The sequence below is a fragment of the Strongyloides ratti genome, assembly GCF_001040885.1.
Source record: "Strongyloides ratti genome assembly S_ratti_ED321, chromosome : 1".
Taxonomy (NCBI): Eukaryota; Metazoa; Nematoda; class Chromadorea; order Rhabditida; family Strongyloididae; genus Strongyloides; species Strongyloides ratti.
Genome location: NC_037307.1, coordinates 10630927 through 10649649, shown reverse-complemented (window position 1 = coordinate 10649649; position 18723 = coordinate 10630927). Strand labels below are relative to the sequence as shown.

Genomic DNA, 18723 nt, shown 5'->3' with positions numbered 1-18723 from the left:
AAAAAAAGTTTATTTTTCAAAAAACAACTTTTGCATAAACTTTGAGATACAAACGGTCCTACCATATTTGTAAAGATAATAATTGTACAATAAAAACTTTTAAAAACGATAAAATGTGTAACTAAACTCTAATAATTAATAATTAATTAAATGATGTATAAATAAAAGAAATATATGTTTATACTTTATGTTAAATAATATTATCACTGGTGGAAAGCGCTTCTTCATATTCCTTCTTTCATCTTCATTTACTTTATATTTAAATATTTTTTTTTTGTTAAAAATTATTGGAAAAAAAAAATTAAACCGTTTAAAATCATTTAAAATTATAAAATGATTATCAAACGTTAGGAGGACATAATGTTCCTGGATATGGTTGCATACCATAAGCTGTACTATTTCCTGGATATCCCATAGTCATATGATGAGCTTGCCCTCCAATCATACTATTTGGATCAGTGTTAGAACCCATTAATGTGTTATTCATTGATGATCCCCATGGATTCATTAAACTAAATCCTGCTGCGGCGGCAGCTGCTGCTGCGTCTGAAATAAGATGGACTTTTAATGTGTTTCCTTTATATCAATACATTTATTGTATATTTATAAATGTATGTATAAGTTAAAAGAGAAATAAGAAAATTGGGAGGAAACTAGCTGTGTAGAGAGGAAAATATTATATACATTTATTACTTACATACATACTCACAAATATTTATATTTATATATATATATATCTGAAGTACGGTAGTAAGAATGAAAATATAATATCAAAAGATATATGATTGTTTAATTTAAAATTACCTGATAATGAATCTTGTCTTTGACTATGTGTATTCATATGCATCAATTGTTGACCTGCTTGAACATTTTGTAAAGAATTCCCTCCAGTCATATGATTTAAATGATTTATTTGTTTAGGTGGATTTGCAGGTAAAAGAGATCCATGATCTCCAGTTCCATCATCAACTCTTGTCTTTTCTTTTTTAGCTTTCATTCTTCTATTTTGAAACCAAATCTTTATCTGCCTATCTGTTAAATTTGTTTGAAGTCTCAATTCTTCACGTTGTTTTTTTGAAACATAAGAACTTTGTTGAAATTTAGATTCCAATACTGATGTTTGATATCTTTGATAAGTTTGCCTTCCTTTTTTTGTTTGTGCTAAAATTAATAAAAAGATAATTTATTTTTTTTTGATATAAAATTGGAATTTTTTTTTTTTTATAATCTTACCATAACTTGACCAATGTGGAGCACCACCATAACAATTTCCTGGCCATCCTGGAAAAGCGGCTGCTGTTGTAGGATTCATTGGTTGTGAAAATTGTTGATAATATGCATTTTGCCAATTTCCATATTGGTGAACATAGGCAGCAGCAGCAGCTGATTGATATAAAGATGGATCGGTAGAAACTGCAGTAGCTGAAGATAAAAAATTGGAGTCATAACAATCAAAGAATGAAGGAAACATTATAAATTTAGTTTATTGTATTTCTTTTATATATAAAATGATAAATAAAGGGATAACAATGTGACTTAAAGATGTGTGGTTATGGCATCAAATAGATAAGATTAATGATGATGAAGAGATGTTAAAAATGAGGGATATATGATGGTAATGTTGATTATATTATATTATTACTAATGGATATCATTGTTTTATATTTATATTTAAAAAGTTATATATATAGATATAATACAATGTATTATAAATTATATGTTGAATTTAATTTTACTGTAAGAATTTTTAAAAGAATCTTTTGTTAAAAGATGTGAAAATATAGTACAATTATTTTTCATACACTATAATATTACACTTATTTATATGATGTTTTGACAGATCTAACACACCTTAAATCATATTTCAAACTTTTTATCTTCTACAAGAACTGTAAAATTTTATCATATGTCGGCATATATTCTTTTACCAAAAAAAAAACATTTACTCATTTACTACTTAAAGTTTCTTTATGATACCGGAAGCTATAAAAAAATAAAAGAGTAACTTCGGTAAATGTATTTAATATGATTTAAGAGAAGAAAATTTTAGATAGAAAGAAATTATGGTGGTAAAAAAAAAAACCATTTTCCGTCTTTGAAGATACTAATTTTTGATTTAAACAAACTTTTTATTTAAATATATTTAAATGACTATCGTGATGTATAGAATAAAAAAAAATGTATTATAATTTATTTTAATTTTGAACAAATATAATTTCTTCCAACTATATAGTAAGGTTTTTTTTTTTTTAATATTAACTTTGAAAAGTTCCGCTTAAATATTATAATTTAATTTATATATATTTATATATATAAACATTATAATGATTTAGGATGTTAAGAAATATTTATGATATGAGTAGTTAATGTGAGAATTCAATTAATTTGATTTAAAAAAAGTGTAAGCATATTATTAAGAAATTAATAGATCAAAAGATTTAAGCCGCTTACTAATGGGTTTATTAGAAATGTATTATATATTATTTGAGGGAAGAGTTTAAATGAATCTTATGAATACAGTAATAAAATATGTTAAAGTAAATAAATAATTTTTAATGATACTGGATTATTATATAGAAAAAATATTTTTTTAAAATATATATCAAAACTAACCTGAATCTTTCATTCCAACTCCTTGAGCCATTTGAGCAAGTCTTTGTAAATGATCGTTATCTCCAGATGAAGATGGTGTTGAAGATCCACAATTATTAGTTCCGTTATTATTTGAAGACAACCCGTTACTATTTGAGTTATTTATTAAATTGGATTCAGAACAAGTAGCTAAAATAAAAAAAACTTACAATTACTGTATTTCTTTAAAAATTCATCAAACATACGTGTATTATTTCCCGCAGAAGTAGAACTGGGTGTTGATGGAATATTCATTTCACTCTCAAGTTCCTCTTCTTTACAATTTCGGAATGATAACATAAGATGAATATATATAAAATTTCAAAAAAGTTCTTATTTTTACTTTTAATATACCTTTGTTTGAAGTTTTTATTTTTTTTTTACCTTGTTTTTAAAAAGACTTTCTTTTACTTTTACTATTTGTTAAAAAAAAAGTTTTTTTTTATTAAAAAAAATAAGTACCTGAAATAATGGAATAATTTATATATTTTTTTTTAAAATGATAATAAAAAAAAAAGTAGTAATAAAAATTGTTAAAAACATTATATATAATAAATAGATATTATAAAACATATACTTAATTATTTTTATAAACGATTAAATAAACTATTAAAAATAATTGAAGGAAGAAAAATTTAAAGTTTTATTAGGTGATATGTATCATCATAACAGTTATGTATTTTTTTTAATACCTAATTGTAGTATTAAGATTAATTAGCTAATCAAATATTTTCCACTCTTTCTCGTAATAAAATATATATGTAAAAAATTTTAAATGTCATATCATAACCATCAATATTTTATCACATAATCATGACATAACAATAACAAGTAATTTTCATTACTTTAAACAATATAAATTAAGTAGTTATATAATTGTTATTTGCTCCTGTGGTAAGAGTATTGGATATTTTTATTGGAAATAATTGTATTGAAATAATATCATTTAGATGAAATATAAATTGCACCATAACATACCCTAATAATGGGAGAACTGACAAAATGATGGCCTATCAAATGAACATTTGAGATGGTATATAAAATGAGATAGTCAAAGGGGGAGGAGGTTTTGAGGATTGGTTGGGTATTAGAGGTGGAGTGTTGAAGGAAGGTATGATGGTGAATTAATAAAAATTATACATATCAAAAAGATGTTAAAATTAATACTTTTTCATACTTATAAAATAGAAAACAAACTTTTTTTTTTAAATATTTTATATATATATATAGAAAATAACCTACAAAAATAAAGATAAAAAAAAAATTATTTTCTATTCTAAAATAATTTTTTTTTTCTCCTAAAATCTTTACTTATTTTAAAATTATTTTTATTTTTTAATTATTTTAAAAAGTATTATTTTAGGAAATATTAAAAATCTTAACCATTTTAGACTATATTTAAAAAAAAAAATTACATTATGTATAGTTTAAAGAACAATCTTTCTTCTGAAAAAGTGTCGGTTATTTATTCACAAATCCCATAAAAATCTCATTTAATGTCTTTTTAGCAATTTGGTCTCATTTAAAAAATCCAATTCCAAATAACCAGAGTGACACACCGTTGGAAGTCTTTTTTCTCTCTCACTGAATACATCTATATATACATATATATATATATAAAATAATGAGGTAGAAGAAGGACAAAATCATCCTATGATATGAAATACATTTTAAGATTTGATAATAAAACAAAACTGTGATTTTTAAATTAAAATACCGTACCACAATATATGTATATATATATATATTTATAATAAATAAAAATAAATATTTTTATGTATTATAATTAAAAAATATTTTAAAATATCCTTGTCAAAATCATAATTTTTTGTTTTGGTTATTTAATTATAATTATTTAACAAGATATAAGTGTAATATCAATATATTTCTTAATGCAAAAATAGTTTATCTACATAAAAGATATAAATATATATAAAATAAAAACACATAATCGTTATTTCTAACGACTTTAGGTGATAGCTTATAGGACAGTTGAGAATATAATATCTTTTACCAAAGAATTCTTTATTTTTCATTTTATATATCTTTAAGATACTACTTTTTTTTTGTATAGAATTATATAACTTTAAAATAAAAGATTTTTATTAAAAAAAAAAATTTTTTTATATAAAAAAAAAAGTAATTCTCCTCAAATACAAAAATTTTTTTTTTTCATTTATTCTTTAACAAAACATGAAAAAACCGGAAAATTTTGTACATGAAGACTAAAAAAGAATATTCACCGCTTTAGGTTGATGGTCCGTGAAGGGTGGATGATATGGAAGTTATGGAATAAATAAGAAAAGTAGTTATGCATAGTTAATGGTATTAGATTATTTACAATCACATATATTGCTTGTAATGAGACGAAAAAAGATGATAGAGTTTGAATGGAGGATTGAGTTTAATGGTTAAATAGGGATGCAAATGTTTAATGAAAAATTATAAAAATAAATCAAAATAATTTTATGAGATTTAATATTTTATTTTAATTATGTTAAATCTTCAATATTAATCTTAGTACTAATTTAAAATTATATCATTTTTTTGTTTAAAAAAAAAAAGAAATAAGTTTATATTAAAGTAGTAATAACTACCACTCATCAACTACTGTTATTACTTTCATACTCATTACAATCTATGGTTATGAGGCAATCAATGTTGTTGTAAAGCATGTTATGAAATAATGGGGCAGATATATAAATGTAGATATATTTGATGAAAAGGAAGAATAAGAAATGAACAAATTCTTGAAATTTATTTTTAAAGTTATAATGCTATGTTATACTAAGATTAATATTCATATATCATTTTGTCATTCAATATTTATTTTTTTTAAACATTTTTATTCGTTAACTTTTTTTGATAATATTAAGTAAGGTATTTTATTCTATTATCTATTCTATCAAGGTGGCTAACCTATAAAGTATTCATATCACAAAAGAATGATTCCCTTATGTTAAATATATAAACTATTAAACTATTGTTTGTTAAAAAATAGAAATATTTGTTCTTCCCAACATTATATATTTTTTTAAGAGAAAAAAAAATTTGATTATAATGTTTAAGGAATGTGGAAAATGTTTTATTTACTTTGATATATTTTTTTTTTCTATTATTTTAGGAAAAAACCTTTCTATCAATATAAAATACATCTAAGGGATCTTCTTATTTTTCCAATTAACTGTTCCTAAATATATATTACAAAAAAAAAAAATGAATAAAATTATGGTTAAAGGAAATATTTGTCAACATCATTATATCTTTTTTATTTACTTCTATATAAATATTCCATGAATCTTTAATTTTTACAGAATCTATAATATTTATTATTTCTAAATTTATAATAACCTTTCTATTTTTATGCATTTATTTGACAAAACAATTTAAAGTATTAATATTAAACTTAATAATTTTTTTTATTTTCAGTAGAATAGAGTGTAACGTTTTATGTAAAAAAGATACGGTAGCATAGTACCTCAGGGGATTTATAGTGTATGGTAGTTTCATATATATATATACATCCATATATAAAGACATTATTTACAAGAAAAACTAATTTTTATTTTTCATATCATATCATATATATAGGGACTTTTATTTTTAAAATTGTAGCTAAAAAATTTTTTTCAATACTTTTAAATATATATATATATGTATACTAATATATCATTAAAATTATTTCTAAAACATCAAATTTACCTTGAATTAAAATAATATAATGTTAAAATTTTTACAAATATTCTAATTTTTATTCTAACATGTCATTTTGTCACCACAAAGTTTGACATCCATTATAATATCTAAAGAAAACTAGATTTATCTTAACTAAAATCACATTAAAGAAACATCATTCTAAAACTTCCTGAGATATAAAATTTAATAAAAAGTGATAATGACCCAATTAGAATAAATATAAAATAAATAATACATTAGCTATAAAATAAAAATCATTTATCCTTTCTAAGCCTAATATATATAAATCAATTTTAATTTTCACATCTGGAATCTTTTATCTATCTTAAAATCATGTGAGTTAAATATCTTACTTAAAACTCATTCCTATATACTCAGACAATGTTAATTAACAAAACAAGAAAAAAAAAAGTATTAACATATGCTAACAAAGATATAAAAGAAAAAAAATTTATATATATAACTAAACTTATAAATAAGAGAGAGTAAAGAAAAAAAAAATATGGATAAAAAAAATGTCTACCTTTTATATATATTAAATTTCAATCTTCATCAATCATTTTTAATGCCTTTTTTTTCCTGAGCCAAAACATCTTTGAACTCAGATAAATATTATCTTAAACATATAGATTGTCTATACTGTCTTTTATAAATAAAAAAAAAGATAATTGGTAAAAATTATCTAAATATTAGACAAAAAAAAAAATACTTAACAATAGGTGAGGTGATGTTCTATTAATCTTAATTACTATCATCATGATATGTTAAACAAAAACCAATTATACTTTAATTTTGTTTCTTTTTTATATCAATAAAATATAATGTATAATTCTTTTTCCTCATCTAAATTTTACCTTCTCTTGTTAAGCATCATTTTATGATTTTCAAATGATAATTAAAACTAAAATAAAATTAATTTTATGATTGAGAAAGGTAATTTTGTAAATGTATATGTATATTAAATGAATATAATGAGTTACACTTTTTATGACTACTTATAGAAGGTTAATTTTGTTAATATTCTTTATAATCAAATTCAAAAAGAAAAAGAGATATTATTTTATGATATACTAAACAAAAGTACATTTATTATAATATTGTTTTAACTAAATTTATTATTATTACTTATTTTTAAAATTAAAAAAAAAAAACTTTAAACTTTTAAAGTATTCGTTTTTATATAATAAAAATGTTAAATCAAAAGTCTTTTAAATAGCTTAAAAAAGAAACTTCATGTTATTTTTCAATCTTATTCCAGCTGTTGTCAGAATTTTCTAATAAACTTATCTAACCCCATAAAAAAAGCAATAAAAATTAATAATTATGATTCAAAAGTATATATCAAACAATCATAAGAACAGATATCGGTTATTAAATATGATTATGGTATATTAAAATATTGAGTTTAAAAAGAAAGAAAGTAATTATAAATTAGCCTTTCGAATAGCGGAAAGTAGTACTTTTGTTGCGGTAATTTTTAAGTTTTAGATGTTTCTTTTTATGTTAAGAAATATAATGAAAACATAATAATGTGGTTATTAATATATTAATGATTTTTAATAATTATTTAAAGTTTAAATATTATTTATTTTAAATTTTATTATACAGATTTTTAAATTATAATAATAATTATATGATAAATTTTTAATATTTTTAAATAAAATTTTTATATATATTTTTATTTAAATATTGCGCAATTTTTATTTATCATTCTATCTTATATTATTATATATTGATAAGAAGATGTATGTAATCAATGGAATACAATGGATAACTTAGCTAAAATATATGTCGGCAACATCAAAGAATAGACAAAAGATATAATAAATATTACAATATATAAGAAGGTTAAATATTTTTAGTGATCTACAAACTTAAAGCATAAGCTTTAAATAAACTTTTTTATCCATAAATTATTATTTAACATAAAAATGGTGAACTTTATATAGAAGAAATGATTTATACAAAAATATATATACATATTAAAAATAACAAAATATATATATATCTAGAAGATGGTAAAATAAACAATAAATTTTTTGTTTAAAGAAGGCATTTACCTTATAGGTTTATTCATTCACATCGTTAAAATTTAATCAAATAATTTTTATATCAAATTTAAAACTTAAAAATTTCTTTATAACATTCCGCATCACACTACAATGGAGTACCTTTTTAATTTAATTTTAAATATAATCAAAAGCTTATTTTTATTATATTTATAATATTAATATAATAAAATAAAATAAAAAAAAAGAAATAAATTTAAAAAAGCAGATGCCTAAAGCTTCAACTAGAAACATTTTTATATGGTCGGTTACTTTGATTAGTGCGGTAGTATAAAGAAAATAGTAGTGATGACTTCTTAATTTATGTGAATTTTTTTTAAAAAAATTTTAGTATATTAAAAAGTTTTGTTAAAATTTAAATAAGTTTTTTTTTTTTTTAAATAAAAATAAAGAAAAAAAAAGTTTTATTTTTGTTTTTAATAATATAAAAATAAATTATAATATATATATATATAAATAATCTGATAGAAAATTTATAAATAACATTAAAATAAGAATAATATATTAGGAATAAAATGTAAAAAGATGTCTTTGTATAGAAATAAGATGATAAAAATAAAAATTAACATATCAATGAATGATAAATAATTGTTTCTATTAGTATTTATTAATTAAATTAATATTAGTAATAAGAGTTATAACAATGTATATACCTCATTTACCTATCACAATTTAGTGACAAATGAAACTAATAAACATATCAGCTGTTAAAATTTTTATTATTCCTTAGGATTGTTAGGAAGCCCTTTTAGGTCAGGGGCAGATGATGTTACATTTCTTATAATTATATACATAATATAATATATATATATATATACATATATACATATATTTAAATGAAAAAGAATGATAGTTAGCTGTAAATAATAATAATAATAATAATATGAATAATGAATATCAATTAAAAGAATGAGGTTGAAACTGTTTCCTTTACAACAACCCCTCATGAAGTATGGTTGTATAAATGATTGTAAGAAACTTTAAATGATATCTCAAGTAGAACCGGAAAAAAAGAAAAATTATTAAATTAAACAATACTATATATGTTACAATACCATTTATAACAATAAATATTTTAAATAATTTTTTTAAAAAATACATTAGTTAATGAAAAATAATATTATTAACATTATTATAATTCTTTATAGAGGCAAATGAAAAATTAAAAATTTTCTAATATTATGTTTCTATTTACCTCATTAAAATATTAAACTTATATATTTTATAACTCTATCACTCTACAATACTTTTTAATGTCATTATTCAATCTACCTCATTAATCATTACTCTTAATCAACCAATAAGATCTTAACATATTATCATATGAAATTTTTTAGAAAATATTTGAGGATAGGAGAACAAATTATATGATTAAAAATGAATAATTTTTTAGCTTAAATGTTATAAATATTATCAATACCACAAATGTGATTATTTAAGATAAAGTGTCAAAATTTATTTGATTCAATATTATTTTATATAAACATACATTTATATAAATATAAAAAAAAAACAATAATTAATTAAAAAATAATAGTTAAAAAAAAAATAAAAATTTAATGTTTTAAAAAAATATTTTTAAAAATAATAGTAGAAATTAAAATAGGTAGAAAAAGTATAACTTTTTGATATTATATAATTAAACTTGATAAAGACTACACTTTATATGTTAAACCACCATGTTAAAATAGACGTCTCGTCATTATATTATGATACTTGATAAAAAAAAACACCTTTTCGCAGGGTAATTAATTAAACATTTTGTGAAGATGATACAAAGAATTGTTACCTTCTATTTTTATTACCTATCTCTATCTATTTGGGTGATTTTGATATGATGATTATGAACTATATTTTGTCATAGAATGATAAAAAAAATTTTATAAATATTTTTAAATATATAAGTGGGAAAATACCCCTAAGGTATTTAAAAAAATATCAAGACTATTCTTAAATTTTGAAGTATCTAATTATAAATATCTTTATCAAATAACATATATCATTTTTGAAAGAGGATTTTTGTAAATTATAAAAAAAAAATATACCAAAATTCACATTTAATTAATAAGAAAAATATTTTAAAATGATAAAATGAATGATAAATTTTCGCAACCGTAAATTATACCAAGATGGGAAATATTCAAGGAGAAATCAGTGTTTTTAAATTACCTTTTTCTAATTACTGTTTAAATAGCCAAAAAAAAAGGAAAGAATTTATTTTAAAAAAAAAATTAAAAAAAGATATATATATATACATATGTGTTAATTATTTAAAAATAAAGAAGACAAAAATTAAAACTATATAACAGTTAATTATCAATAAATAAATTTTTTTAAAACAATTCTTTATTTTGTAGAGAAGAAACAAAAAATCATTAATAATCATAATAAATTTTTAACAAAGTAAACTCATAAAAATTTCTATCAACAGTACAGGACTTTTTTTTTTCAAATATAATATTTATTTATTTTTTTGTTTATCCAATAAAGATCAAAAGGCTTTTTGAATTATTGTATAATATTTACCGCTGATTATCATTGTCGGCATCTCTTTTACAATTTTTCTTACAATATTAGTTTAAATGTACCATTGAAAAGGTGTTTTAAACTTACGGTACCCTAAAAATATTATATTTTAGGGTATTGAAAAAAAAAAAATTATTTACATTAAAATATACTTTTTAATTGATATATAAAAAAAATAAAGAAAAGTCCCTGTAGAAAATTTAGAGATAATTAATAAATTTCTTTCAATTAATTTACAACATTTCAAAATAATATGATACACTATTGATACCTTATTTCTTTTTAACTAATTGAAAACCATTAATTCATATTATATTATATATGCTTAATGATATCCAAGTTAAAATGTAATAAAAATATATAATGGCATTCGTAAATCTTTTGTTTCTCTAATTTACTTAACATTATAAATTATACTTTTTATTATCATAAATATACCAGAATTTTAAATGATAATTTATAATTTTTCATCTTAATATTTGTGTTATATATCTAAGAAAATTTTATTCATAAATAACAAAAAAAAAAACTTTTTTTTATCCAATTTTTTACTATAATATATGATAAATAAAAGAAAATTTTTGAAATTACTATAAAAGTTAAGTATATATGATTGTATAAATGTAGAACAATTCATTTTTATGATTTCAATTTCTTACGTAATAATAGTTTTATAATGTATCATGAAATAAAAAAGACGAGATCATAAATTAAGTCTTGATATTAATAAATAACCTTTTAGAAAATGTCGTTTAGGTAAATAGATCAAGAGTATTATAAAAATTTTTATTTATAGTTTATTTTATATGGTGATGTTAATATTATTTAATATTATAAAATGTTTATTAAATCCTTCTTATTATGTTTATATTTTTTTAAAACTTTTTTTTATATATAATATTAATATATCTTTTTTGATATAAATAATTTTTTTATCACTTAAAATAAAAAAAAATGTTTAATCTTTGTTGTAATATAAAATAAATATTTTTATAACATTTTTTAAAATAACAACTACAGCTGTTATAGAAAATAATCTAATTTGTCTTTATACTGTTTTATTTAAAATGCCAGTTAACGCCTATTTATTTAAAAATTTGTTTTTCTAAACACTTATTTTAGTTTACATTTTTACAAGTTTTTCAATTTTATTTAATTCTTTTATTCAGTATGTTAAACTTTTTTTTTATGATTTAATTAACTATTTTAATAACTAATTTTATTAACTTATAATATAAATTAAATAAATAAAATTTTATTTTTCTGTTGTAATAACAGAGTTAAGATTAAATATATAAAACTTAAATTATGGTTATGATAATATCCCCATAAAATAATATTAATGATTCTTGTTTAAAGAAATTGTAATATTTAAGTTTAAGCCTGTAAGTAGAATGATTATTTTTATTATTTTCTTATTATTATAATATTGACTTCTGTAATTTTTTATTTTTCTATTTTATTTTTTATCAATAAATATATATATATGTATATATTATTTATATATATAATATATTTAAAATTTATCTAAAAAAAGTTTTGTTATACCAATAATTTACCATTAATATAAATTTTATTTTTATTGTAAGTCCCTGTAATAGTCAAAAAAATTTTTTAAAATAATTTTATCTTTTACCACACATCTTTTTCTTATCTTCATCCATTCTACATATTTGTTCTCCTATTTCAAAAATAATATTTCTTCTTTTAAATTTTGTCTCTCACAATATGTACAAACCATGTCAATCAACTTTCTTCAACAGTGATTAATGATGTTGGGGTAAATAACCAATCAGAGAATGAGCTAGAAATTGTATATCCTATAAAATATATTCAAATTTTTTTAAAGATTATGGTAAGATTAAAATATATAACTGGTATTAATAGAAAAAAAAATTTTAAATATAATATATTTTTATTTTTAATTATAAAAAAAAGTATATTTTAAAAAAATTGAGTTATATGGTACAGTAAACACTTCCTTTTTTTTTAATCTGAAACTTTTTTCTTCCATCAAAATACCTTTTTAATTTTGACAAATTGTCTTATCGCAAAATATATATAAATTTTATTTATTTTTTTTATCATACTATTATTGGTTTATAAAAGAAAAATAATATTTGTTAAATCCCTATATCTTATTATATCCATTAAATGTACATTTTATATTTCTTGGAATTAATGTCTTCCCCAAAATTTGAAATAAAATTTATGATCTTCTTCCAAACGCAAACCACCACCTGGCATCATTCTACCTTAACATTTTAAAGTCCAATGAAATATGAGTTAAAATTTTATAAAATTTAATTATAATCCTTTTAATTTATAATTTATTTATCCTTAACAATAAGCTTTTGATATAATTTCACACATTAAAATGTTGCGGCAACATAAAAAGAATATAAATTTTGAGTTAGAAAGAAAGTTTAAAGATGCTTGTGTGGTTGAGAAGAAATACTTTGGATGGATGAAAAAGTATTGGAAGATAATTGTTATAGTACTTTTGGATGACAATCAAAAATTTATTACCAATGAATTTGAGGCAAAAATAAAAAAAAAAATTATAAAAGAATGGAGAAGAGAATAGACAACACACAGATTGAAATGAACAACCAATTAAAATATTTAAAAATCATTAGTAATATTACCTTTTTTAAAAACAAAAGGTATAAATCATTCTTTAACATATGAAATATACAATTTCCAATCAAGTTCTTTTTTTTTTACCATTAATAGCTTTTTAAAAGAAAAAACTATAAATTTTATAGATAATGTGTTTTCTAGTATAAAATAATAATATAATGTGTTCTCGCTATATTTATACCAATGCCTCTTTAATATATTATCTTGTACATTGCTAATTTTGGGAACCATCATCAATGATTTGTGTTAGTATTCTATACTTTATAATTATTTATATTACCACATGTTATGTTTTCTTATTTATAACAGACAAGAAAAAAAAAATTTTATTTTTATGGCTCCAACCTTAAATTATTAAAATATACTTAGTTATATAATATTTTCTCTAAAAGTATAAAATATTTTTAAATAATTTTTGCTTAAATATTTATTAAAAATATAATATATGTTAGAATAATCATATGTTAACCGTTGTAGACATTATAACGATGTATTATATATATATATACTTACACTCTATCAATTAACACATTTTTAATACCATACATGAACTATCTTATGTCAAAGACTATTTTTATTCTATCAACTATTAGGTTACTGTAAAATAGATAGATATATATATAGCTTCTTCATTTGAAATTAAAAATATTACCAAAAATATATATATTTATATTTATATATATATATAAAATGAGTAAACTATCACGAAATAAAATATATATATATTATCACATTTTTATCAAATATATATCAAGATTAAAATATCATCAATTGGAATAAAATCAAATGATGTACACCTTATGTTAAATTGATTATTATATATTTAACTAGCTAAAAATTTTTTAATTTATATATATATATAATCATATAATAATAAAAATAATGTTATCAAGAGAAAAATGGTCCTTTTCAGAGAATATGGTTATAAATCAAAAGTACTAGAAATTAAATTTTAATAGGATGAAAAATGATATATTGATTTTTTAAAAAGATGTTTTTCAAACTGATTAATTGATGTGGTTTAGAAGAGGATATGAAAAAAAAATGGTTTACGTTTATTGAAGCTATAATATATATCATAAGAAATATTGTCATATAATAAATTAGATTTAAAAAAAAAATGAAGATTTTTGTCATATGTCACACTAACACATTATATATATATATATATTTTTTTTTTTAAAATAAAGACAAAATACCTACTACAATTACTTTTTTTTTTCTACTAATGAATTTTTAAAATTTTAACCTTTTTTAATATACTACTTTTATTTCAAACTTTTTATAATATAAAATATTATTGTATAAATTAAAATGACGGCAATTGAAAAAAAAAATTTTTATATTTCATTCTAACAGATGCATGATTTTTCAAAGAAAAAAAAATTTTAAAAATTATTTTTAACCTAAAAATAAAAGAAGAAGTAAATTAAATATTATGACTTATGTTTAATTTTTTTTTTCTTTTCTACTTTCTTTGTCTTTATTTTCTTTTATTAAAAGTTTTAACAGATTGATGTAATGTTATTTATGTACTTTATTAAAGATATCTTCGGTAGTTTTCTTTTAATCATTTAATCTTCAACAAGTTGTAGCTTATCAAATTAATGAAGAAAAAAAAAATAATAGTATATGTTTCTTAATTGTAAAGATTAAGGTATAAATCATATTTATCTATATTTCCTTTTACTATCAAATGCCAAACCGACTACTCTTATCAAAGGGTTATAAGAGAAATGTACTGTTTTGTTAGATATTTGATAAAAAGGTTATCATATATACAACTTATGACAAAGAATGTTTATGGTAACAAAAGGCATATTGACTTTATATGGCGGTTTCTTTTACCATATATATATAGCTGGTATAATAAAAATTTTCAAATATATAAAAGGCAACTATTAATGGTTGGTTGCAAATCATTTTTAAGCTTGATTAAAGGATAAAGATGTTAATTAGGTGCCTAATATCATACAATTATACTTTTTATTTTTATTTCTTTTAACATACTTTTTATTAATTTAATATTATCATAAATTAAGATTATATTTAAAAAAAAAAAGAATTATTTTTATAAATATTGTTGTCCTTTAATATTATCAAAATTTCTACCACCTATCTACCTTCTTCAAAATAATTTATAACTTGTGTAATATTTCACTAGTAATATAAATTATAAATAAGTTAAGATAAAGAGTAAAAAAGAAAAATACTATGTCTATGTATACATCTTCATTTTCAATAACTCTTTTCATTATCACTTTCTAAAAAGTTACGCCTTTAAATATAAATGTGTTATTTCTATTTACTAAAACTATCTTCAAAAACAGTCTTCTTTTTCATTATCTTGTTATAGGATTTTGTATAAATTTGTACATTCAACAAGTTTCAAAAATTTTTACCTCCCATAATATGATATATTATTCCTTATTTTTAAATATATATAAAAAAAATGATTTATTTCAATTATACATGATTTTCAATATTTCCTTAATCTTATTATTATCTCTATTCTGTCTATATTACCAAGTTCAATAAATAACTACTTTTCGGTAACATCAAAGCATGCTCCAGATTACAACTCAAAATTTATTATCTTTACCCTTCCATTCTATATATATATTATTCTTTTAATATTTTTAAAATAACTTTTTAAAAAGATATACATATATATAATAGCTATATTTATATTGATAATAGTGGAAAAATATATTTGTTTGAAAAAATTAAGAAATAATTCTTATCAATATGCCATTTTATTTTTATATATTTCAATTATAAAAAAAAAAAGTTAATGAGGTCAAAATTATATTAGTATCATTTTGCCTAGTTGTAGATAAGTAAATTTTTTTTTTATCTTTTATTTTAATATGAAAATATATTAAGATTATTACTATATATCATATATTTAATAATTATAATAATTATCTTATTGTATTTCTTCAATTATAAGTTATTTATTAAAATTAATAAATATTATAATAGATTATATTTTATTTCAAAAAAAAAAAAAAGAAAAGCTATAAAAATAAATCGTTTGGTAGTCGTCATTTTTTTTTTTTTTTTGATTAATAATATATTATTTTTCCTGTTAACGTTTATTTAAGAATATAACAAATTTTTGTTGATTTTACATTAATTAATTTAATAACAATAGTTGTAAAAAGGAAGACTAGGAGACTTAGATTGAAAGCCTTTGTTAGGTTGATTATGATAAAATATATGTTAAATGATTTTTATTTATAGTAATATTTTAAATTTCTCTACAACAAGGAGAAGCTGTTAAAATAATAAAAAAAAAAAGAGTTGATAATTGTCGCCTACTAAATTTTTAATTAATTTTTAAAAATAGTTGGCGCTAACAATGTCAAAATATCTCTTTTCAAAGACCATCTCAAAAATCTGTCATTCCTAGGTCTTTGTAAATCACAACAACTTTTAAACTTTTTTGTACCTTACTATTAACATATATCTACCAACTGTTATCATAAACCTTTCGGCAATCTCTGCTTTTAACCCCAAACAAAAGCTTCATAAATTCATCATTACAAAATTTATACTTTTTAATATTCCTACAAAAGTACCTTTCTATTATTAAAAATGTCTTTTTAACAAATTTATGATATGACTTTTATTTTCTTAGTAATAATAAAACATCCAATTTTAATGTATTTTTATATCTATACTATTCCTTTTACTTTTTAATATATTTGTAAAGTTTTATTAAAACTTGTCAACAAGTACATCAAATTGATGATAAAATAATTGCTCTTTTATATATTAAAATTTATTGTACCAAAAAATAACATCCCCTTATACAATTATTATGTCTTTTTCTTCTTTTTTTTTAAAATATTTTTTACAAAAGCTTTATATTTTATGTTATTAAAGTAATAAAAAAATTTAAAAAAAAAAAAAATGTTATATAGAAATATATAGAAAATTTTATACTAATATACATAAAATTTTTTCCCTAAATAAATAATATTTTTTAAAGGATTTTTTTATTAATCAAAAGAGATATATTTTTCTTTTAACAATTGCATTTTAAATACTGGGAAGTATATAGGAGAAATAAGAGAATACACACGTATTTGTAAATCATTTCATGCTGTGTTCAAACTAAGTATACCAGAAGAATGTAATAATGAAGACAAGGCATGTTCAATAGTCTATTTTAGGTGAAGGCTATCAAAATGGCTATATTTATTACCACAATATTTAAATTGATTTTAATATTCTTAGTTTAATCATAATGTCTTCCTAAAATATGATATTTTGATAAAAATAAAAAAAAAAGTGGAAGAAAGTTTTGAAACAATATATTAGTAATACTTTTTAATAACTTTAATTTTTATTATCTAGTTTCCTTTTAAAATGAATTATCTTTTATAAAATCATATCAATTCAATTGTCTCCAGATGTACCTAATAGCACACTAAAATAATAATGTTTGCTCCACATTTTTCATTTGCCTTCAATTATTCATTTCTTTCTTTCTCTTTTTAATTTTATTTTTTTGTTATATAATTTTAATTTTTTTTTTAATCTAAAAAATTGTTTTAAAAATTTTTAATCATATTATTTTACAATTAATATTTCAATTATTTTGATTAATATATACCGTTAATAGCCACTAGCCAATAAAAAGACAGTAAGGTTAGGAGGACTTCCTAACACCGCCTTCTTTAAAAATAAAATGGAAAAGATGGGTGTAATGAATATAAAAGCAATAGGTATTAATAATAAGATGTATTAATAGGTATTATTAGTTGCTATATTTTTATTAAATTATTTGCTAACTATATTTCATTTAAAAGTAAATCATTATAATTACTATTAATTTTTATTACTTCCTTCTATAAATTATTTTTTTGGTAATAAAAATTTACTAAATAAGATGAAAAAAAAAATATATTTATTATAAATTACTGATCATATCTATATATTACAGTTTCTCTATCTTTCTATAGATAGTTAAGATGATACCAAATTAACATAATATTGTAATATTATTGTTATCATAACAAAGAACTAAACCTTTTTACCACTTTATCATCTCTTCATGACAATAGTCTTTTAACATAATCACATACTTCATTCCATATTTTCTATGCAATTATTCTTTTTCCTAAACTAACAACACTTCCAAGCATCA

The 18723-nt window shown here is 19.5% G+C and overlaps 1 protein-coding gene across 1 annotated transcript; it reads right to left on the bottom strand.

Annotated features, from left to right (window-relative positions):
• Window positions 1-340: 340 nt before the first annotated feature.
• Window positions 341-2931, bottom strand: SRAE_1000326100 (Homeobox domain and Homeodomain-like and Homeodomain, metazoa-containing protein; the record flags this gene model as incomplete). The annotated part of the gene is made up of 5 exons (XM_024650431.1): window positions 341-546; window positions 805-1161; window positions 1234-1422; window positions 2614-2781; window positions 2838-2931. 5 exons carry the CDS (start codon window positions 2929-2931, stop codon window positions 341-343), a joined length of 1014 nt encoding a protein of 337 aa, XP_024504209.1.
• Between the last annotated feature and the right edge of the window lie 15792 nt (window positions 2932-18723).